Source organism: Podarcis muralis, chromosome 5 (genome assembly GCF_964188315.1).
Source record: "Podarcis muralis chromosome 5, rPodMur119.hap1.1, whole genome shotgun sequence".
Classification (NCBI taxonomy): Eukaryota; Metazoa; Chordata; class Lepidosauria; order Squamata; family Lacertidae; genus Podarcis; species Podarcis muralis.
The window spans coordinates 88,526,664-88,550,233 of NC_135659.1; the positions used below are offsets into that span (position 1 = coordinate 88,526,664).

General features: G+C 40.5%; 1 protein-coding gene across 6 annotated transcripts in view; it reads left to right on the forward strand.

Annotated features, from left to right (window-relative positions):
- The window catches only part of GNAS (GNAS complex locus), a 177,016-nt gene extending 154,855 nt beyond the window's left edge, over window positions 1-22,161 (forward strand). For 4 of the 6 annotated variants that reach the window (XM_077929316.1, XM_077929321.1, XM_077929318.1 and 1 more), the window contains exons 6-12: window positions 11,854-11,908; window positions 13,232-13,305; window positions 13,763-13,821; window positions 14,119-14,239; window positions 15,553-15,683; window positions 16,716-16,786; window positions 18,743-22,161. In XM_077929316.1, the coding sequence (XP_077785442.1) occupies window positions 11,854-11,908; window positions 13,232-13,305; window positions 13,763-13,821; window positions 14,119-14,239; window positions 15,553-15,683; window positions 16,716-16,786; window positions 18,743-18,889 (658 nt within the window). In that variant the 3' untranslated portion in view covers window positions 18,890-22,161. The remainder of the gene's footprint in view (window positions 1-11,853; window positions 11,909-13,231; window positions 13,306-13,762; window positions 13,822-14,118; window positions 14,240-15,552; window positions 15,684-16,715; window positions 16,787-18,742) is intronic. The other 2 variants (XM_077929317.1, XM_077929319.1) reach the window with 1 other exon arrangement.
- Window positions 22,162-23,570: the final 1,409 nt, after the last annotated feature.

Sequence of the window (23,570 nt, forward strand, 5' to 3'; positions counted from 1 at the left end):
CTCTGATGCCCAGTTAAGTGTGTGGAGAACACCATGCTGGTTTTCCTTAAGACATCACCCGAAACTGCAGAACTCTACAGTTTGAAGATTAATGCTTTGTTTTCATCCTTTGATGGTGAGAACACTTGCCAAGCATAGCAAAGATGCGATCTCCTTATCCCTGTTTTACGAAGCATGCTGCATATTGGCACAGAAGTCCTTATTTCTCAGATGTACCCACTTTCAGGGGTAGCTTTTTGTGAACACAGTTGGGTTGCAGCAGGAAGTGGGAAGCAGTAAAGCCCTGTTGGACAACACGTTCATTTGCATTTCTCTGCATCTCAAGTAAAAAAATTCTGTGGAATTTTTTGAAAAGCACAGAAGTCTGAAAAAGAAGATAAGAAAGGTTTTTGTGTAAAATGCAAGGCAAGATGGATTGTCCCATCTGTGTTACCAAATATCTCTTTAAAACACTGCAGTCTCTGCTCGTAACAGAATTGTAGAGTTGGAAGGGATTGGCCATCCAACCTTTGCTTAAACATGGAACAAGCAGCACCTCTTTGGGGGGGGGGGGAGGCAGTAGTGGCAGTCTAACTGCAGACATCCCTGCATGAGAAGGATTGCTTAGTCTGGCTTCAGGCCTGGACTGAATCAGCCTTGGTCACCCTGATTGATTACCTTTATCTGCAGAGAGATTGGTGGGGGGAGTGCAGACCTGTTGATTTACCTTTATCTCTCAGCAGCATGCAATACCATTCAGCATGTATCCTCAAGGAGGACAGCCCTGCCCACCTGTCAAATTTGGCCTCTGCACTTTTTGGACATGGGGGGAGGTGAATACCCCAAAAACATAGGAGGGGGGCAAAAGGGCTTGGCCCCCAGGAGCTGATGCCCCTGATAGGAGTCTTCCCAGAATCCAAATATGCCCGATAATCAGATTCCTATAGTTTGCCTCATGCCTGTATGCTGTGAGCTTGCATCTGTTAAAACAACTTTCTGGTTAAGTGAGCAGACCTTTTGGATGGAGGAAGGCTGCTGGTTGTATTAGCGCACACACAAGCTGCAAGAAATGTGATGTTTCAAAGTTGCAATTCTGAAATATATATATGACAGAGTCATGCTCATTGCTATTTGATGTAAAGGGGGAGAAGGAGAGGGAGGGAGAGTAGCCTGGAAGTTCAGAAAAACCAGTTTTAGTTGAGGCATAAATGCTTCTGAAGTCCTCTTACAGCTAGCGTATAAGACCTTCAGAGGACCATTTTGGTCTATTCTAAATCGTTACTACCCACTGCCAGAACATACATAAAATTGTGGACGTACAGCATTTTCTCCTGCTTTTGCATTTTTCCACATGCAAAGCCAGTGAACAGCTTTTGTTTGCAGGAGGAAATTCTCTGAAGAAATTCTCTAAAATGCTTGCTATAACTGTATAGTTCTTTTTCTAAATAGAGCTTGGCATTGGTTTTCCGTCCTTAAACCCTTGGCATAGGGGCATGTAAGCCTCGCTTCAACACAAACGAATGGAAATTCTGAATGTAACCAGTATGTTGCAGTGTAAAATTTTCCAGGGTATTTATATGCAAGCAGCTACTTTCTGAAATATACATTGTTCAGATTGCAAGCAGACAAAATTGTATGTGGTTGTTTTGCACGGCGGGGGGTGGGGTAGGGATGAAGGCCTGCATATAGATTTGACTCTGTAGGAAGCTTACTCTACAATTTTTCAAAATGAAACTATCCATGTAGGGACCTAAAGGAATCCTGTGGGCTGATGGTGCAGTTTGCATTGAATGCCTGTATTAGTTCCTTTTGGGCGGCTTTTATTCTTGTTCAGATGCTTATTACAGTTGCATTAGTTTCCTTCCATCTACATTCCCAACTGTGTTTTCAGCAAGTATCCTTAAGCTTTATATTCTGGGTTGCTCAGTACTTCACAGCAATAGCTAAAAGAGCAGCCTAATTGTAACGGTTTCCGTTGATCACAACCTGAATCAGTGCCATTTGCAAGTTATGCCATTTTTCAATCAAAGTCATAACAGAAATGGCCAGGAGCTTATACAGAAGAACTCAGAAAGATTTATCATTGCAATTTCAATAGGCATAACATTTTCACATCCGTACTAAAACCAGCTTGGACAATCATGAACATAGGCAAGTTTACATGCCAGCATAATCTCACTGCATTTACTACCCTTTCAACTGATGTCATATAAATTGACTGATCACTTTCTTCAAAATAGACAATTCATTGGCTAATTATATGAATCAAGCTTTTAACATTTAAGTCTGCTTGTATGATAAGGTAAAGGTACCCCTGACCGTTAGGTCCAGTCGCGGACGACTCTGGGGTTGCACGCTCATCTCACTCTATAGGCCGAGGGAGCCGGCGTTTGTCCGCAGACAGCTTCTGGGTCATGTGGCCAGCATGACTAAGCTGCTTCTGGCGAACCAGAGCAGCGCACGGAAACACCATTTACCTTCCCGCCGGAGCAGTACCTATTTATCTACTTGCAGTTTGACATGCTTTCGAACTGCTAGGTGGACAGGAGCAGGGACCAAACAATGGGAGCTCACCCCGTTGTGGGGATTCGAACCGCCGACCTTCTGATCGGCAAGCCCTAGGCTCTGTGGTTTAGACCACAGCGCCACCTGCTTGTATGATAAGCAGAAGCAAAATAAGGTAATACTTATATTAAAGGTTATATATCCATTATATTAATTTTCATTAATGGTTACCTGGGCTGTTGTGCATGTAAACACATAGGAGGCCCAACTTCTTTATAGATGATGTTTCATTGTTAAAGGAGTCATACAGGTGGTGACCATTTTCTGCCAGTCTGCTGACACGCAGGCCGTTTTGAACCTGGAAGAGTACCGGGCATAACAGGGCAGGCTTATGCATGTTGCGCCGTGCTAAATGTTTGCCATCTGTAGTACCCCTCTTCGGACATAAATATGAGAAAGTAAACATGTAAGAGGACAATGGGGAGAAGAGCACTAGCTCTGTCACTCTCCATCACCATTTTCATTGTCTTCCAACTTGTGCAAGTCAGTGCAAATTGTGGCAAAAGGGTGGAATTGTGCATTCATTACCTGGATTTTAATGCTTAAAGAGGCCTAGATCTGTGTCAGCCACATTGAGTACTGTGTTTCTAATGCATATGTTGAGGGTTTGTAGCCAACTAAATTGCTGACCATGTGGAATGACTTCCATGAGTGCAGTGGAACTGCTCCTCTCAATGTGTGCAAACTCCAGAGCTGTTCTAGGTATTCCCAAAACCTCTGGAGTATATTTGGGGGGGAGAGGGGAGGGGAAGTTTTGTTGCGCTCGCAGAAGTGTTCTATGCACATACATTGTTGAATAAAGCCCTTAGCTTCAGTTTAACTTCTTTTTAGTAATGTTTTTAATGTGCCTTTACACTGCAAGCCTCCTGAGAGGTCTTTTGTCCTTAAAGATATCTTCAGAGTCCTTAAAATGGCTTAAGAATCTGCTTCGTTGTGAGGTTGTGTGTTTTTCACCATCCAAACGGATTGGGTTTTAAACCATCTCAAGTAGGCACAAAAAGTCAATTTAAATCAAGTTTCCCATTTTATAATTCCTGAGCAAGCGCAGATATGGATCGCTTGCCATTTGGCAAGAAGACACGAAGCCTTTTCTTTTCTAAATAGAACAGAAATCGCTTTTAACGGGTTTGGATTTTTAAAAGTGCTAACACAAAACAGTAACATGGTTCCTTGGGAGCCCTTGCTGTGTGGAAGGTTGTTACCATTCGCCCACATCCCTGCCGTCTTTTAAAACAATGAGGTTGGTGTCCTGCAAGCAGCGAAATGTACTGGACCCAGTCCAAAATATTAAGAAAACTTGAAGAACAACCTGGTTTTCCATGTGTGTGTGTGTGTGTGTGTGTGTGTGTGTGAGAGAGAGAGAGAGAGAGAGAGAGAGAGAGAGAGAGAGAGAGAGAGAGAGTTTGCTTTCTCTCCTTCATAGGCAGGCAAGAAATTATACTGTTAAGAGCTTTGAAATGACATGGTTTGCCACAGACTGCAGGAGGGAATGGGAAAAAATCAGCGTAAACACATAACTGCAGCTTTTGTATGAATAATGTAGCCTTCGTGTTTTTATAACCCTACCATAAAACCAATCCTGCATTAAAAAGCAATCAGAGTTATTTCCCTGCCCAGCTCTGATTGTCTTTGTGTACAAGTTGAGAGATGTATTGTACCTTTCCAGCCTCTCCAACTGCCTGTGCCTATTTTTATTTGTCAAGCTGGGGCTAGGCTGGCCCCATTCCAGATGTGTCTCACAAGATTTGGTGCTGATGATCTATTTATAGAACTGTGGTTCCATTGTCATGACAACCGTGCTAGAGGCCAAGGCGGCTGGGAGCTATTTCTGGACTTGTGCTGTAATGTAAAACTGATTGGGAGGGTTAGTGCATCCTCTAAGCCAGACTAACTTTAGACAGGCAGAAAAAGAAAAAAGACATCTACAGTTTCTTTAAATAGACTTTCCTTTTCTCTTCTTGCCTGCCTGCCTGCCAGTCTGTCTTGTCTGTCTGTCCTGTAGGGCCCCAGCAATTTGCGAACGGCGTAGAGCTTACTCTCCCACAGTAACTAAACACAATTCTTGCAGCCTCCACTACATTTTGCACGCTTGCGTTTTTAATTATGTATTTGAGAAAGGGCTAGTAAAGCATAGCCACGCTGGGTTTTTGTTTTGTTTTGTTCGTCTAGGAAGGATTCTTATTTTCTTTCTGAAAGTAGTGTAATGCAGCACAATAATTTTCTGAGATAGCTGTGGTCTTCATATTCTGTAATTTTAATTTTGTATTATTATTATTATTATTATTTTAAATGCTCTTTTGAATTCACACACCATATAAGGAACTGCAAAAAAAAAGATTAACACAAGACGATACCAAGTATATTGAATCATAGTTCACTGCTTTTTCATTATTTGTTTGAAATTTTGACCAGTGGTCCTCCTCCACTTCCCAAGTGGCTGGAGTTATTCTGTAATTAAAGCTGATCCCGTTGTGAAAGCTGTTTTTATGTTGCACCCATGTTTGCTGTTTCTCCCACAAACTCCAAAATGTATTTCATGTATGTAACTTTTATTCAGAGATGGACCTTTTTTGCACAGTGCTTTTATTCGAAACTGCTTTCGAAGTTAACATATGCACTTCAGTTGTTAGCACTTTTAAACACGAAACATCCATCATTTTTATCATTTGAGCTGAAAGGTGTGGTTTTATTTCTGCAGACAAATGGTAGTTTTGGGGGGGTTTTGAGAATTTATAATTTTTTCTAATATTTTAAACAGAGTTTGCATGGATGTATAGTGGCTAAGACAGTGAATTGGGAAGTTTTCTGTTCAAATCTCACTTCAGGCATAAACTGATAAGCCTGTAAGCAAACCATTCTTTCAGTCTTATCATACGTAGTCTCTTTCTTCATGCATATGAATATATAATACATGCCTCTCCCTCATAGGGCTGTTGTATACATAGATGGTTGAAAAAATAGATTGCAGTGCTTAAAATAGAGTCAGAAAAAAGTTGCTTTTGGTTCCTTGCTTTTCGCATTAATTTTGTCTGGTTCTTAGAATCTAAATGGGATTATTTTGTCGAGAGAGGAGGGCACAATGCTGTTTATTCTAAATTCAGTTTACATTTTTAAGTATCTTGTTTTTGGCATAACATCCCCCTTTCATTGAGGCAGACAGTCCTTTGTTGGCAAGTTTTGTCTAACTTTTCTTTTCAGTGTGTGAGTTTTAAATTTGTTAATTCTTTGATGTTCGCATAAAGAAAAAGAACATTTTTGCTTATGCACCTTTTATGACAATTAAATGTGAGCATATCTTGTTAAAGTGAGGAGGTAAAACCAGAAGTTTAAGAAGAGACCGAAAATGATAATTCCATTCTCTGCTCTTGTGGACTCACCACGCAACCACATTTTAAACTTGAAATGGCAGATTTGCCCCGATCTTTAGTAGGGAAGAATTTAGGAACATAATTGTCCTTTGGAAAAGAAATTCAAATGCGCATTATGCTTAAAGAAAATGGGAAACCCAAAAGTACTTTTTTTTTTAATGTGCAGTTTGAAAATAAACTTGGAATTTGTACAGAAGTACTTCCGGCATAACATTATGGTATAGAGAAAAGATACAGAAATGTCAGAAGTCTAGAAGGAAAGATCATATTCCCATAGATGGTGTCGCTACAAGCTTTCTCTTCCTAATCTTAAACATTGTCTTGTTTTAAGATTATTCTTATTCTTATTATTTTGGTAAACAAAAAGTATTTTACATTTGAGATTGAGAATTTATATGTGTATGTCAACCTCTCATTAGTTCACACCAACTAAATATTCAAATGACTGTTTCTCAGAAGGCAAGATTACTGGTACCCACCCTTCCTTCCTTCCTTCCTTCCTTCCTTCCTTCCTTCCTTCCTTCCTTCCTCCCTCCCTCCCTCCCTCCCTCCCTCCCTCCCTCCCTCCCTCCCTCCCTTCCTCCCCCCCCCTTTTTTTTTTTAGTCCATGTAAAATGAATTAATACTTAAAGGAGAGGGGCTTGGATTTTTTTTACCTCCCAAACACATTCAGAACAAGTAGAGCTAATAAGTGGCAGAAGTACTGGATTTATTTATGTTTTTAATGACTCCTTTTGATTCTTTTCCGGTTGGGTAAATGGACGAATCTTTTGCTTTGGGAGCTGCATGTTAATATTTCCATAGTCGTCTTTTTCTGGTGCAGCAGTGCTCAGTCACTGATTCAGATGCTCAGAACATGAACACAAACTGTGATTGCCAAGTATGCAGGAGCACCTGCATGTGCCAAAGTTACTAAAGAAGAAGCTCTTGTAATCTAAAAGTTGGTGAATGTTGGGGGAGAGGGTTAGCCTTTAATTTTAGCTCTTGCACTCTTGAGACATTTAAAAATATATTTATAGTTGTCTTAGAAGCAACCCCTCCCAATTTTTTCCACTGTATATATAGGGAAAAAATACAAAGGGGTGTCACGTTCCTGCAATCCATCTTATGCCATTGAATTAAATCGAGGCAGGCCCCAAATAAATGCTTACAGTATCAAAAGAAATGTGTAAAAGGCAGGTTTAGTTCCCAGCCGTTGTGAAAGCTTTGCAAGATATAAAGCCTGGTTTCACATCAGCTGCCTTGGCTGCAGAGAAGTATGTGCCTAGTGAGAAGTTGTCCTTTCCCTCTACTTTCTGTGGAAAGACAGAATCCTAAATTAAATGAAGCTAAATCACACAATATAATAGGCTGTCTTGTCACTATTCCTCACCTTCAGGGAGTCTTAAAGCAACATACAGATTTCTCCTAGAAGAGAATGAAGGGAGAGGGCACTTCATCTTCCTACTGCTGATGTCTCACGCCTCTATAGTTTGGCGAGCATCTCAGATAAGGTGGCCAGATAAGCCATGGTTAAGCAAGACTGTCAAATTCATACACAATGTAAAACCATAGCTTAAACAAGCCTGTGGTTCATAAGTTAAAAGCAAACCATGGTGGTTGATTCCTAGAAAACAATCCAGCTGGGCTGGATTGAGACAAACAACACTTTCGGTTTTTCTTAAAAATTGTAGTTTACTATTCTGTGTCAGTCCAAGACCATTTTAGAGTGCTCTGGGATCCCTAGTACTAATAACAAAAGTTTATTTCATCTGAGATTTTCATTTGAGCATTGTATGTGGCATATCCAGAAAGTTTCTCAGAGAGCTTGCTGCTTTTTTTGAAAACCCTAAAGAGCATAGTTAGCCCTTCCTTTGGCCTTTGGGACACCTATCCAGCCATTGTACGGAACTTAGGGCTCTTGGAGCTTAGCTTAATATGTGCTCCTCTTCTTCTTCTCCCCCCCCCCCCCCTTTTAAGCATAAATACTACATTTGGAGAGGATGTGAGTTTGTCTAGCAACTATCACACAATGTCGGGCTTTCCTCTGTCTGAATGAGTTCTGTTTTTGAATGGTGGTGGTTATATTTTGGGCAGAATGAATTTTTTATAGCATTCAGACTTCTACCCACCGTGCATGTAGCCATTGGAGTCAATCTCCTGTAAAGTGTTCTAGTGCTGCCTCTCCTGTGTCACTGGTGTTTTTCAAGGAAATCACAGGCCTAAAAATAGTCTGCATAAACAACAGCAAGACAGTTGCGTGGTGTGTGTGTTTTTCTGCTTCAATATTTGGAAATCTCTTTTTCGTTTTCTAACCGTGTCAGCATGTCCAAAAGCAATGGCATTGAGTAGGGAAATAAGAACAACATTTCTGGGCATTTGCTGTAAAAATGATACTTTTAATATCGTGTGGAAAACCTGAGGCCAAAAGGGATTGCACTCCTAAATTAGCATGACTTCCGGTGCCCATACCCTCCTCCTGAAATATACATTGACATCATGATTTAAACACTACAGTTTGGAGTCCATAATAATTACCATGCATTTAGCACAGCATGTTGTCATTTGTTGGTGTACCTCCACACTTTATAAAAATAATAACCTAACCCAGCCATCTCAAAAGCCCCTGTCACTTGAGAATTTTTTTTAATTTTTGCTGCTGGTGCACTTTTACGGTGAATCTCACTCACTGGGGATCTTACTTGAATTCAGAGTGTCGTGTGTGTGTGTGTGTGTGTGTGTGTGTGTGTGTGTGTATAAAATGTGTAATATGTATAGCATTTTGTTAATTTATAAGTCTGCTTTCATATACATTTCCAGTTGCTTTATAACCATAAATTTAAAAATGACCAAAGATAGGTTTAAAAACAATCCTTATAAACACAGAAGCTTTTTTCCCCCGCCCCCTAATCTTCTGCAAAAGCTTCTTAAAACCAGAACGTCTTCAGTTGTTTCCAGTAACTACAAATAGTGGGAGACTGTTGTACCTCAGCAGGGACACTGGTCCACAGAAGAGAATTGAACACACTGAAAGCTCTGCTCCAAGTTGCTACGGAGTCAGCTTTTCATATTTTAGGAATTCCAAGGAAAGACTTCCTTGCAGAATGTAGTGAACTACAGATTATGTAAGGGATAAAGGTGGTCTCTCGAATAGCCTGGCCTCAAGCTGTATAGGCCCTTTTATGTTAGTATGAAAACCTTGAACTTGGCCCAGTAGCAGGTTGGTAGTCAGTGTAGATCCAGCACATAAGGTGTTACACGGGCAACTCCCAATTTACATGGGGTTTACGTTCTGAGGAGTGCAAGCCTCTGTTAACTCTAGCTGGAAACTGTTTCAGATTGGTTCAGAAATCAGCCAAGCTGCTGCTTAATTTGGGGAGAATTAGCTTGCCTTATTTTGAGGCAGTCTAATGTGAGTTGTAGAGAGCCTACCCATCGCTAGTTGGAACATATAGTTAGACACATTGGCCAATTAAATGAGAAGAAGTAATTTGTATTTCCGCAGCATGTTCCGTTCCTACATCGCACAGAGAAGGATTCAGTTGTCAAGAATATCAGTGTAATACCCTAAAAAACTCATGCTATCCACCAAGTATGCAGATACAGGGTAATATATAATACTCTGATTAAACACGTGAGACACGAAGACATTGCAAGTTTTAGAAGTTGCTTTTGACATCTAATATGAGGCGAATGTGAAGGAAGAGAAGCACTTGTGTTTGTAGTCAGATTTTTTAAAGCTCATTGTTCAACATTGCTGTAGTGGAAGAAGAGGTCAGGAACAGATTTAAGGTGAATCTGAGAAAGGCAGTATGTGGATAAATGGCCCAGGTTTTCTGTGACGTCTCCATCTTTTACGTAGTGGTATTGTCTCAAAACACAATCCGATGAAAGCAGTTTTGTTCTGTGAATTTGAGTATGTATAGTTCTGACTCCTACCCCCCCCCCTTCTGAAATGGTACATAATTTTAAGGCAATTCATTGTAAATTGTAATTTGATTTCAAGTCTTTATTTTAATGTCATCTTCACATGTAAGTAGTAATCTTTTGTTACGGAGACCCATTAGAGCCACTGGGACAGGCTACATAAGGAGCCCAAGAATTACTAAATTGGGTTAGGCAAGTGGTCCTATCTGCTGATTCTGTCCAGCATTCTTTCTACTGATATTGACACATGCGAGTCTTTTGGGACACAATTATACTCAAGCCCCAGGCTCCCCTCCCCTCCTCCCACTCAGATCAGTTCCAAGGGAGGAGATTGAAAGTTGCTGCTTTTGATCTTAGCCTCTAATGATTAGAACATTACACCCAAGCCCTTGTCAGTTTCAGCTGCTTGGTTAAAAAAAAGTCAGGACCAAGCCATCGTTTAAAAACTTATTTAAAACAGGACGCAGAGTGTTTTCAGGCACCTCCTCCTGGCAAGTGGAGGGGGAGACACAAGCCCAAGATTTGAGTAGACTTGCTTACATAATACTAAACCGTGGTTTAGAATTACATCTGAACAAATCCTGCCTCTGATTATAAGGAGTGAGATTTTAACTATCCTAGCTAATAGCACGCAATAGACTTTAGTTCTCTCTGGAAATCCTTTAAAAAGCGAGTAATACTGCTCACTATAATATGATGATATCAGTTTCACGGGCTAATTTCAAATCTTGTGAAGGAGTATTTCCTCTTAAGACAAAGAATTATATTTGTGTGTGTGTGTGTGTGTGTGTGTTTAGTATGACTTTGTTGCTTTGGTTATGCACCTAGAATTACTCATTTTAGAAGTCCCATATTGCAACCACCAAGGCAGTTTCTTTCCTAAGCTATAAAGCCCTATTTAACCTTAATGGTTTCATCTTTCTCCCCACGCATACATTTTTATTTTTCATTTCTTTTGCCTTCCGAGTTTTTTAAGGCACATGTATGTGAATATTCTATGCTTGAGTTACAACATTATGATTATCATTATGCATCATTATTCACATGCATAACATGGGAATAGGAGTCCAACCACATCTGGGAGGGGGGGCACAGGTTCCCCACACCTGACGTTACTGCACATAAATCCCACCCTCCTGCTTAAGCCCCAATCGAAGGGTTGTTAGTGTATACGAAGAAGTAAGTTGCTTACTTCTTTTCATTTCGGATCATACTTACAAGGTATTCCAGATTTCTGCCTTCTGTCTGCAGGGGAACTACCTGACCATTTTGAAACCCAAACATCTTACCTATTTGTACTAGTAATTGAAGTCTGCGTTTTGCACATTCCTGGCTGCTGCCGCGGTGGGAGCCCCCCCCCCCCCCATAAGGGATGATTCAAGTACAGTATGCAAAGTAGCAATAGAAACTCAATCACCCCATACGCAGCTTATTCTGTCCTCTATCATTAGGGAAATAGCATGTCTTCAATTGTGACTGTTACATGTAAAACACACGTACCAAAACCGTTCAGACCTTTTAAAGAATCGGAGTATCTCAGGCTGCATGGGTACCTTTCAGCCATCTTTTCTTTTTCTTTCTCTTTACTTTTTTAAAAAAGTAATCAGTGCGGTTACTTTAGTAGACACCAAATTAATCATTCTATGTCATGTGGAAATATCCTAAACTGTGCGCTACGCTAAGTGAGGGAGACCCACAATGGGGTGAGATAATACTGCAGTTTGGCTTTATTTATAGCTTATACTTCGATCTCATGGCTATTTTAATACGACTCGGTGATGTGGAAGCTGTGTTTCTGGCCCTCTGCTGGATGACACTGATAAATACATTTTCTTGTTACTTTAACAGCTTACTTTTAAAATAACGTGTGCTTTCCCAACATATAAAGAAAATCAAAATATGAAAGAAAGAAAATCAAAAATAAAAATATTTAATGAAACCTCAAGAAACACCTGTAAACAACAGTAGATTATAAAAGAATGTTAGCAACGGCTATTATGCAATTTTACCAATGCAGATAATTTTTCTTCTCTAGTTTTCTAGACAAGATTGACATAGTCAAGCAAAATGAATACACACCGTCTGACCAGGTGAGTAAAACGGCTTGTGAGAAAACAAGTTGACACATTTGTTTAAACATTTATGCTCTGAGTTTCGGGAACGTCCTCGACAAAGCACCTTACAACGTCAAATAAAACCCAGCTCTGCCCGACAGTAGACTATAAAAATGCAAAATACCAGTGCAGCTAAATAACACAGCCACTTTTTTTTTAAGGCATATAGAAATAGAATAGAAAACATAATGCAGATCATAAACTAACAAGAATTGAAAACTGCAGAAGTAAAATAGGCTAATTTGGGAAGACTGGGGGGGGGGAGAGTTTTCAACAATATGACAGTGTTTGGGCTGTGAAGGAAGTGAATGCCAGAGCACTGGTGCCCCAGTACTAAAAGCACCTGCTTGAGTGGCAGGATTCCATCCTGCAGGGGCATATGCCACCATCAACAGATCTCCACAAGTCTAAGTGTCTGGCGTGGGGTGTTCTGGGGGAAGCAGCTTTTCAGATGCGCTGGTCCCGGACCACATAGGCCTATGTTTGCTCACTATTTTTCTGTGTTCAATCCCCTTTTACTCACATGCCATTATTATTATTATTATTATTATTATTATTATTATTATTATTATTATTAATTTATTTCTTATTTATACCTTGCCCATCTGGCTGAGTTTCCCCAGCCACTCTCAACGGCTCCCAATCGAGTGTTAAAAACAATAAAGCATTAAATATTAAAAACTTCCCTGAATAGGGCAGCCTTCAGATGTCTTTTAAAAATAGGATAGCTGCTTATTTCCTTGACATCTGATGGGGGGGCATTCCGCAGGGTGGGCGCCACTACCAAGAAGGCCCTCGGTGCTGGATCTCAGTGAACGATGGGGGTGGAGACGCTCCTTCAGGTATACAGGACCGAGGCCGTTTAGGGCTTTAAAGATCAGCACCAAGACTTTGAATTGTGCTCGGAAACGTACTGGGAGCCAATGCAGATCTCTCGGGACCGGTGTATGGTCCCGGCGGCCACTCCCAGTCACCGGTCTAGCTGCCACATTCTGATTAATTGCAGTTTCCGGGTAACCTTCAAAGGTAGCCCCACATAGAGCGCATTGCAGTAGTCCAAGCGGGAGATAACTAGAGCATGCACCTCTCTGGCGAGACAGTCCGCAGGCAGGTAGGGTCTCAGCCTAAATGCCAACCAACCCTTTGATAGTGCTGCTTATTCTGATCTCCCCCCAATAGAATACTGTTCTGTCTGTCATTCAGGCTCGTTTTCTTTTCAAGCCCACCACATTGTGGGGAGAGGGCAGGGGACTCCTTATTAGTAACTGGCCTTTCCCCCCCCCCCCCATTTTCTTTAAGGACCTTCTTAGATGCAGAGTTCTGACATCAGGAATATTTGAAACCAAGTTTCAGGTGGACAAAGTAAACTTCCAGTAAGTATAACTAAACACGGCACTCCAATTCAGACTTGATTAAGCTAAGCTATTCAAACATATTTACCATGTGATAATTAGGTAAAATCTTGTGTAAGTACAGTGGGATAACTGTTTTGGATAGAATCCTCTAGATTGGATTGCAAAAAGATTCATGCATTTTTAGTACTACAACAACAACAACAACATGCACCAAATATTTAATCAAGTTTCAACTTGTAAAAGTGATAATTGGAAGAGTACCTTTTGATTAACATGCTACTAAGGCCTTTGTATAAGTTGTCAGAGCCTGCAGAGCTCCACATAATTTTAACTTCTCGTTTTGGTGGACCCTAGTTGAGAGGGAAGGATCTAAAGTCACTTGATTGTGTCAAATACACTGCTTCGCTGGCTCAGACACTCAGTTTAAATAAGAGAAGCTCTAATGGGTCACTCACACATTTATTTTCCTTTCTAGCATGTTTGATGTTGGCGGGCAAAGAGATGAACGCCGAAAATGGATCCAGTGTTTTAATGGTAAGATTGAAAATGCATCATACAAGCTACATAGTGAATATTTTGTCCTGGCAATGTACATGATATCATCTCCAGCTCCGTTTACATCTTGTCCTTCTGATCTTTTGTGCCCTCATACAACCCTTTTCCGTTTACATTCTGACGTCCCGCATGTGCCTAGAAGATCTTAAATTTTGTCCTCTCCTCCATTCTCCCCCATGCTCTACCATTCCTTTCCACCAGAAAGAGATTAGAGCACAGAGAAGGCTTGCAAAGGTTTTGTGGTGTTACAGATTATTTTGTTTTTGTTTCTTTTAGATGTGACTGCTATCATATTTGTGGTGGCCAGCAGTAGCTACAATATGGTTATACGAGAAGACAATCAGACCAACCGGCTTCAAGAAGCATTAAACCTTTTCAAGAGTATCTGGAACAACAGGTCCGTCTCTTCAGATCTGATCAGTCGTACCCTTAATTAGCAATGCTATATTATAATTGAGTTGTGACAGCAAAAATACTGTGTAGAGTGCTAAAATGGTGTAAATATAAAATAGAGGAGTTTATGCATTTATTTAGTGAAATGATCGTACTAGTGAGTATTTGAGTAAAAGGCGAAAGATTTATACAATCTGAAGAGAAACCAGAGTATGTGGTGCAATTGTATAGAAATCCGTGAATTTTGGAATAATATATGTGAGGAACTCAAAAAAACTACTTGAACTTACTTTTTTAAAAAGACCGGAAATTTTCCTCCTAAGCATGCTGCCAAAGGAATTTGGAAAAGCAAAAAGACCATTGACCATGTATGGGATAATGGTCAAAGCTGTCAGAATACTAGTGGCAAGAAACTGGAAGAGTCATTCAATACCCAGTATAGTGGATTGGCAGAATCTAATCTACCTGCAGCTAGCAAAGATGACAGGAAGAGTTACGAGGTCAGACAAAACAGAGAGTTTATAAGGAATAGAGAATATATAAAGAATACTTAAAAAATTATGGTGTAAACAGAAATCTCCTGGCAGAATTAGACTGATCCTTGAAATTCATAAAAGGTAACTGAGGTATAATGAAAAATCACAAGAAACAGGTAACTATGCGGTAACAGATAAAGCACAATGAGAATACTTGGAAGTCTTTTTAAATATTTGCAGCACTTTTTATATCTAATTGTGTGAATAATCATTTCATTAACAAAATACTTAATGTTGAGGAATTCCATAATTACGTATGCTATTTTCTATTCTTTTTTCCCCCCTTGATTTTTATACACTTGTCCTTATCTTGCATTTTTCTTTTCTTTTCTTTCTTTCTTTCTTTCTTTCTTTCTTTCTTTCTTTCTTTCTTTCTTTCATGTTGTAAGCTTGTAATGGCAAATACTGTATGGATGTATCCATTTTAACTCAACAAAAATTGACTAAAAAGAGTGAGAGAGAAGTATTTGAGGCAAGCAGGAAAACTTTTGGGAATACAGGTGGGGAGCATTTTGCACAGGGGTTCTGTTTCTGGCCCCCGCATGCGTCAGTGGCATGCATATAAGAGTGCCCCCCCCCCCAATTACTTCCCCATTTCTCTTTCTTCTGGGTACAAAAGGACCCCCGCGACGGTGATCATGTGTCAGTTGGACGCGCCTAAAATGTTCACCGCCTATAGTTTCCAGATAATGCACAGATGCTGTTGCCATGGTTTATACTGCTTTATTTCGTTTATTTTGGCCGCAGCTTTTAACAGTACATTGGCTTTCATTTTCTGTAGGTGGCTACGGACCATTTCAGTAATTCTTTTCCTGAACAAGCAGGATTTGCTAGCAGAGAAGGTTTTGGCAGGGAAATCTAAGATTGAAGACTACTTTCCAGAATTCGATCGCTACACTACACCAGATGATGGTAAGAAACTCGACATTTTGCACAGCCCTAATAGCAAAATAGACTCTCTAGCATTCAGTTATCTTAGACTGGGGAATGAGGGTCAGGAGAAGGAAGGAAGTTCTGCATTAGTGATGAATTCTGCTCTGTAGGTCTTAAGTGGTAGACAACACGTGCTTGCTATTTTCAATCTATTAATATTTTGTAAAGTGTCAGATTATGCAAGATTTGTCTCCTGTTTGATGCACAACTGTACACGGTTATTAAATGTCATTTTGTTTCTTTGATACAACTGCCTTTCGCCTCCAATCAGGCCGGTTGCAGTTCAAACAAGGTGAATGCTTTATCTGGTTAAAACAATGCCAATGATACCTTATATTGAAGAGTTTCCAGATAGTGGGTTGCATCTAGCCAAGTCATTTTGCAAGTGAAATGACTTCTACTCGCGCAACAGAAGTTCCTCTCCCCCCCCCCCCAAACCTCCTACCCCATTCTGTTCTGCGCAGTAACTTAGTTGCATTCAACCCAATAGATTTTAGATCAGCCTTTCTCAACCTGGTGACTTCAACTCCCATCAGCCTCAGCAAACATGGTTGGGAGTCGTAGTCCAAAAGCATGTAGAAGCCGGGGGGGGGGGGGTAGGGAGAGAGACAGTTTTAGATGACAGTGCATAAATTATAAGAGCTTGGATCCAAAGATGTCCTTTCATTATCCGAAAGCCTCTTCTGCTTGCGAAAGGGCTGTTTACAAAAGTGATCCAAAATCCCAAAAAGTCCTTCCATTTTTGCAGACTCCTGACCAAGATTTGCGCAATGTGCTTTCAATTCCCTTTTACGGCCCACTAGAGTCTATATGCCACATCCTATAACTTCCTTATTCACGGTGTTTCTCGTGCTATAACGCAACCCCTGCGAGATTGTGGTTGTGCACTCTTGAGAAGCATTCCACTAGCGCTAAGCTATTGATTCCTTTCACTTCTTTGGATCCAAGCCAAGATATTTATATGAATCCCTATTTTAAGATAATCTTCTTGTGTGTTTTTTTTTAATTGAGCAGCAATACCGGAACCTGGTGAGGATCCTAGAGTTACAAGGGCCAAGTATTTTATTAGAGATGAATTTCTTGTAAGTATGCTTTCCTCCGTATTCCTAAGAGTATCTTCCCCCGACTGCACCCTCCTTTGCTTTTAAATGCAATCCATTCTGGTACAGGCGACTCCCCATTTACATGGGGGTTATGTCCCCAGGTACCATGCATGTATGTGAAATCGTGTATCGTGGGGAACACCATCTGAAAAGCCTGTAAACAACTCTCTAAACCTCTGGAAACCCCTTTTAAAAACCAGCAAAATCTCCTGGGATTGCTAGCCATTTTCCCTTCACTTTTCACTCCATTTTTGCAGTTTTAGTTCTCTTTTCAGGCTGTTTTTGCCATTTTCACTGCGCGAATCGAATGCGTGCAACTGCATTTAGAGCTGCATGTCTTTTCATTTGCAAGATCAGCTGCTTGGGTTAGTGGCATTATTATTATTTTTTACAAGCAGCAGCGGAGGAGAATTCTAGAGGCTGTATCCCAACACCTTCTGTGATGTTGGGAGAGATATGGGTGCATTCCCCCTCTCATTGTGTGCTTTCAGTGGCAAAAGTCTTGGGCTTGTCCTGCTATCACCTTTCCCTCACGTAAACTTACGTATGGGGCAGGATTTGTTTCATTTGCTTTTTGCAGCAGAACTAACCCGGTCACGCTTGCAGATTCTGCCATGCATTTAAGTGTGTAAAATATAGTTTGTGCTTGCTTGCTTCCTTGTTTGTTTGTTTAATAAAGAAAGATGCATGCAGATATGTATTTCACTGGTGAAAATGTGTATTTTACTTGGGAGGGGGAGCGAGGTGCACAAAATACATGCAGGGGAACAAAATGTGATGCAGTGGCCGACAAGCGAGTTGTAGCAAGACCGAAATGGATGGATTTAGCTGTGCAGCTCATCCATAGCATAATCCCATTCTGGAACGGTACATCTATAGTGCATTCTTAAGGTTTGAAGAGAGGTGGTGGAGGGGTGATGCTACAGGAATTTCTTCCACCTTACCCTGTGCTTCTATGGGTTCTTGCTGGCAGGGCAGAAGAGATGGTAAAAGTAGCGCTCTTGCTTTTTCTGAGCGGGAGAGATCTAAATAGAATTGAAGTAGGCCAATTCTCAGGTTAACGTGATTTTCTCCTTGGGTCTGGTACATTGTCAGGGGACTGGGAAGGTAATGAATCCTTTGGACTAGTGTCTTTCCTTGGTCCACCTCCAGCATGACTCTGGAAGGACCAGGGGTCCTCCGGGAGCATCAGGGGCTGTGTACATTATGGCAGGGACGGGGCGATCCAACATCACCTCTACTTCTCTGAGGTCAGAGCTCTCTCTTTTAGCCTGGAAGGAGGGAGGTCCAATGCTGCTTTTGACCACCAGGACACACTCCTAAGGACAGGGATTGGCGTATTGGTTTTGCTGAATAATGATTTTGTGTCAGTGATCATTGGTAGTGACACAGAAGAATGTTGGTTTAGAAAAAGTGTCCTTTCTCTACCTGGATACTAGCAGGTTTTGAAAGAAAATTGCACATTTTGTACAGGGGTACCTCGAGTTACAAACGCTTCAGGTTACAAATTCTGCTCACCTGGAAGAGTTACCTCGAGTTGAGAACTTTACCCTAGGATGAGAACAGAAATGGTGTGTCGGCGGCACAGCAGCAGCAAGAGGCCCCATTAGCAAAAGCACGCCTCTAGTTAAGAACAGCTTCAAGTTAAGAACGGACCTCCGGAACAAATTAAGTTCGTAACTAGAGGTACCACTGTAGTGAATTATCAGTCTGACATTTCGGTAATGGCAAATAATTAGCATCTTTGTAAGTTTTCCTGTCACTTGTTCCGACATAGTTCTGTTCTGTTCGACATTTTGCCATGGAAATCGAATTATTGGAGCCGGGGGTGTTGGGGGGAAGAGATAAGGCACTATGAGGAACAATTCTCATTAACCCTGTTCCACGACCTCTCATGCTTTTGACATACATACCGATTGTTTGTCCCTCTTGCAGAGAATCAGCACAGCAAGTGGAGATGGAAGACACTACTGCTACCCTCACTTCACCTGTGCAGTGGATACAGAAAACATCCGGAGGGTTTTCAATGACTGTCGGGACATTATCCAACGGATGCACCTTCGTCAATATGAGTTATTGTGATGGAGAGCACTTTTTCTCTGTTTTGGACTCCTTATTCCTTATTAAAAAGAAAAAAAAAAACCTTGCCCACATAGGGTGGAAGAAAAACTGTTGCAATCTCCCTCTGATTTGCATCCCTCAACCTTTTCTCCTTGCTGGACAAATAGCAGCACTTCTAAGCTTGCTTGTTTCACCCCCTTGGAACAGTTTGAGACGGCCCATGAAATGTAAAAGGCCATTTCTGCGAGCGGGGGCGGGAGGGAGGGGGCGTTTTTTTCCCTCTTAACACTGTCATTAACAAAATAATAATAATAATAAATAACACCCTGAAAGTGGAACACCTGAGAGGATTTGGGATTAAAGTTAAATATTAAAAAAGCAAACAAACAAAAGAGAAAATGGGAGAGAGAACTTAGGTAATTAGCACTGTTTGTGGGCATAATCCTATATCCCATGATTTCAACTTTGTTATCCATTCACTGCATCAGACTCAAGAAGGTGCCAAGTCACAGACCAAGTTGAAAGGACAGGCGCTTGAGTTTGGTTCTCTGCCTCTGAATGTGACTTTTGAGCGGAAATACTGACAATTCTACAGCAGATCTAGACAGTAGAAAACCAACTGCTACCTTCAGAAAGGTGTTGTTGAACCATGGCGGTCCTCTGGTGACTGGGGACGTTGCTAAATGAACTGCATTATGGCCTGTGATTGCAGAAAGAGTTAACCACACACTGTTTTTTCAGTTTGTCCACTGATGATCCTGTCTGCTATATAGATATATATATATATATACATATATATATAAATCATTATCTGGACTGTCGTCCTCACAATCTCCCCTTCTTTCTTTCTCTCTCCCCTTCTCCTTCTATTGCCTTCCCGTAACCTCTCTTCCCAATTTTTATTTTACTGCTGGATTATTATTCTTGTACAGACTGTAAAATGTATTATTTTGTACAACTTTATTGAAAAAAAAATAACTTGTAGAAGATCTTTGTGCCTTGATTATGGCTGTACCCGTGCAATGAGCTAAGATGTAAGTATGTTTGATTGCGCTGTACAGCTTTGTCAACCCTATCTGCAGCAGTTGCTCAAGGTAGGGAAAATTTATCTGTAGTTTAGGGTTTTTTCTGGTTTATAAAAGGAGGAGGGGGAAAAAATACTGTTTAGTATTAAAAAAAAAAAAGTACAAATCGTGCAAACGTAACCACTTTAAAAGTGAGGTCTACAACAAGTGACCAGATGTTGCAGCATCATGCTTTTTAATTTTTAGCTTTAACTCATTTAAATCTCTATCCAAATGCAAAACATGGCTTGTTTCTACATAAACCAAATTTTGCTACAAATTATAAATGTTAGTCTTTGTCATTCATAGTCTTTTTTTTGTGCAAAAGGACAAAAACAGAACAAAAAAAAAGCAAACACGTAGGCATTGCACAGGCCTGGTGGCCGTCTCTGTGCCAGTCACATGATTTTCCACCACCACTATTTCTGCGTGGGCATAAGACTCCCATAATTGCAACGTAATTTACCTTGCCCCTGGATTTGGCCACTCGATTTCAGTTTCAAACGACATTTTATTTCTCTTTTAATAAAGAGAGACTTTAAATTTTTGTTTTATATTAACTATATAAGTAGCTTAAAGTTGAGGAGTGTGGATTTTTTTTTCTTAAACTTGAATAATTTATGCAAATCATATGCTTAGAACAACATGTGGTACAGTTTTTTTAACAAAGAGCAAAAATCACTGTAGCAATAAGAGAGCATGTAATTTTAGTAACTACACCGCTTTATATTTTATACTTAGGTGTTTTATGTCTTTGTGAGCGTATTACTTTTTCATGTGTCTGAACCTACATGTACAAATTTGTACAAAGTCTAAAATTACCGCTGTACATCTAGATCAACTACATTAACTCAAGCCACCCCTTTGCCCCACCCTGAAAAATGGGGCGAGGGGGAAATCTAGATTCCAATACATCGATTATTTTTTTAATTGCCTTTTTTACACGTTAGCTTATCCCACCAGACATGACATTAGTTTCTCTCTTGGGAAGAAGTCCCACTTTAGAAGCTGTGCTGTGGCCAATAATTTCTACAAGTGCCAGAAACCTTAACGTTAAGAACCACAGGTGTTGAGGATCGTGACAAGGACAGGTGTAATTAATTCTCTAGGGGGGGGGGGATTCCTTGTCTCCTTTAATATACGCAGAATAGGTATGAACCATTCACCCAGGTAGAACAAAAACAATTGCATTGTTCACTGCAAAACACACACACAATTCAATGCTGTGAAAGTGAGGGGGCGAAGACAAGAACATGCCATTGAGACTTTCTTCCCGTTTCCCATTGCTGCAGTGTCCTGATGAGAGCCAAGCCCTGTCTGATATTTTTTTTAAAAAAACTAGCTTGCCTCATCAGTTGTGGGGACTGCAGTTGTGCGAAGCAACTGAGGAAGCCCTAGCTGTGTCCGCAATTCCCTCAGGCTCCCATAATAGCTCCTTTGGATAGCAGCCTGGGCCTGCGGTGTAGCCAATTCAAATTTAGCAGACGGTCCGTTTTAACGTAGTAGGATGAGCTGCCTTGTGAACGTTTGCGATCCGTTGCAAAGCCTGTTCCAGAAACACACCTTTGCCAGTATAAGACTTAGCTAGTGCCTGATGGGATTCCATAGAGCAGAACACACACACACACACACACTTTAAAATGTGAGCCTTAATTTTTGCTATAAAAGTAAAAAACAAAAAACCTAAGTTTAGTGCCAAACCTATTTTTATTACCTCTTAAACCTGGGGTGGGGGGTGGGGGTGGGGAGATAATACAAGAAACAAATCAGTAAGGATAGAAACTATTTGCAAAGAACGAACTGAGAAAAACAAAAGCATCGCCTTTTATTAAACAGTAGCAAAGACCCCCTTCCATTGGTGAAGAGATTAAGCAAGCATATGTAACAAAGGGCGTGTGTGCATGCCATACACGGGCACACACGCCGTTTAAAATCCACCACCTATAAAGCTTTATATGAATGGAAATGTTTGAGGTCCTTTTTTTAAGTTGGGTGGGTGAAGGGAGTGTTTTGGAACCAGTTTTGGCTGCAAATGAATGGAGAGCGGTGTGTGTGTGTGTGTGTGTGTGTGTGTCATCTCAGTATTGCCTCTTGTTAGTCTGTCTCTTTTAAGTTTTTGCAGTTTGGTGGTCTGGTAAATGCAAGTCTTATTTTAACAGCTTTTTCTCTTTGTTTTGTTTTTATTTTTAATACAAAAAAACCCATAAAGCTTTGATGCTTGCTATTTAATTCTGTGTTTTCTTCTGTCTCTAATTTAGCTGACTTAATTTTGCAGTCGTTTGAACCATTCCAACCTAATGCTCATCTTTCCCTTGGACTTTATTTTTTTCTATTTATTTGTTGGAGCCTCCTGTTCAAATAATAATCAGGATTGAGGATTCTGGATTTGCATCTGTCACCTGCTTCAGGAATTTCTGGCTTTTTACAACCATTGTGTCTTTTCTTCCCCAAGTATTCATTGCAACTCTCAGAAATACAATTACTACCACTTCTATCAATAAAGCCAACTCAGTGTCTTAGGGACACATGTGCATCCTGTCTATATTGACCAAGATGTGTCACGAATTCCACTGTGAAGCCAAAATGAAAGTATAAATTCCCCCACACTAGACTTTTGCTATTAACCGTGCTTGGTTGGCCCTTTTAAAGGATCTCTACTGTGGAGAAATATTTTGGTTTGTTGAAGTTATGCAACTCTTTCGTTGGGTAAGCTCAGGGTTTTTTAAATTACTAACTGAAGATAATGTTTGAGGAGGGTTTTCTTTTGCAAGTGTGTTAATTCCAAAACATTTGGATTTACAACATAACCCTCAGCATGCTGGTCTCCTGCATTTAGTCTGAATACTTTAGGTCTTTTGTACAAATGAGAATAATAAATTGTAGAGAGAGTGTGGTTTTCAAAACAAGACTCTGTGCTGTAGAAATAACATTCTAACCAAACATTTTTATTTAGCAAATCAAGTTTTAGGGCGCTAAGTGTTTCCAGGAATCAATGGTGCTGTTTTGCCACTTTATTATACTAATGGGAATATGCTGGGAATGAAAGAGCACTGAGACCTGATTGAGTTAATTCCCAAAATATTTTACCATACTTGCACCACACTCTGGATCATGTTTTTCCCCTTCAGGAACATAGCATTGATAGTGTGATATTTTGTGTTTTGCTCGGTTTATTCCTCATGGCAAAGCCATTGGACCCAATCCATGGCAGGGTGGAAACACTTTTGCGTAGTCTGACCCTATATGGCTCCAGTAAAGCTATAAAAACGAAGGACAAAATGGCATAGGTGTACCGATAGTTAATGGTTTTTAACCAGATCTGTGGGGTCGTGGCTTCTGCACCAGAAAGGTAAGTTATTGATCATGATTCATGACTTCTCCTTGAGGGTGGTGGAAGAAAATGCCCACTTAATCATTATCTGTACCCCACATAGTTCCTATTTTCATACAATGCCCCCAAAAATGTCATACAAAAGCAGCATCTTTTGTTGCAAAGGTAAAATAAAGTCGTACCTCAGAAGTCGAATGCCGCAAACCCATAAGTGAATGTCCCAGTTTGTGAACGTTCTTTGGAACCCAAACGTCCAACATGGGTTCTGCTGCTTCCGATTGGCTACAGGAGCTTCCTGCAGCCAATC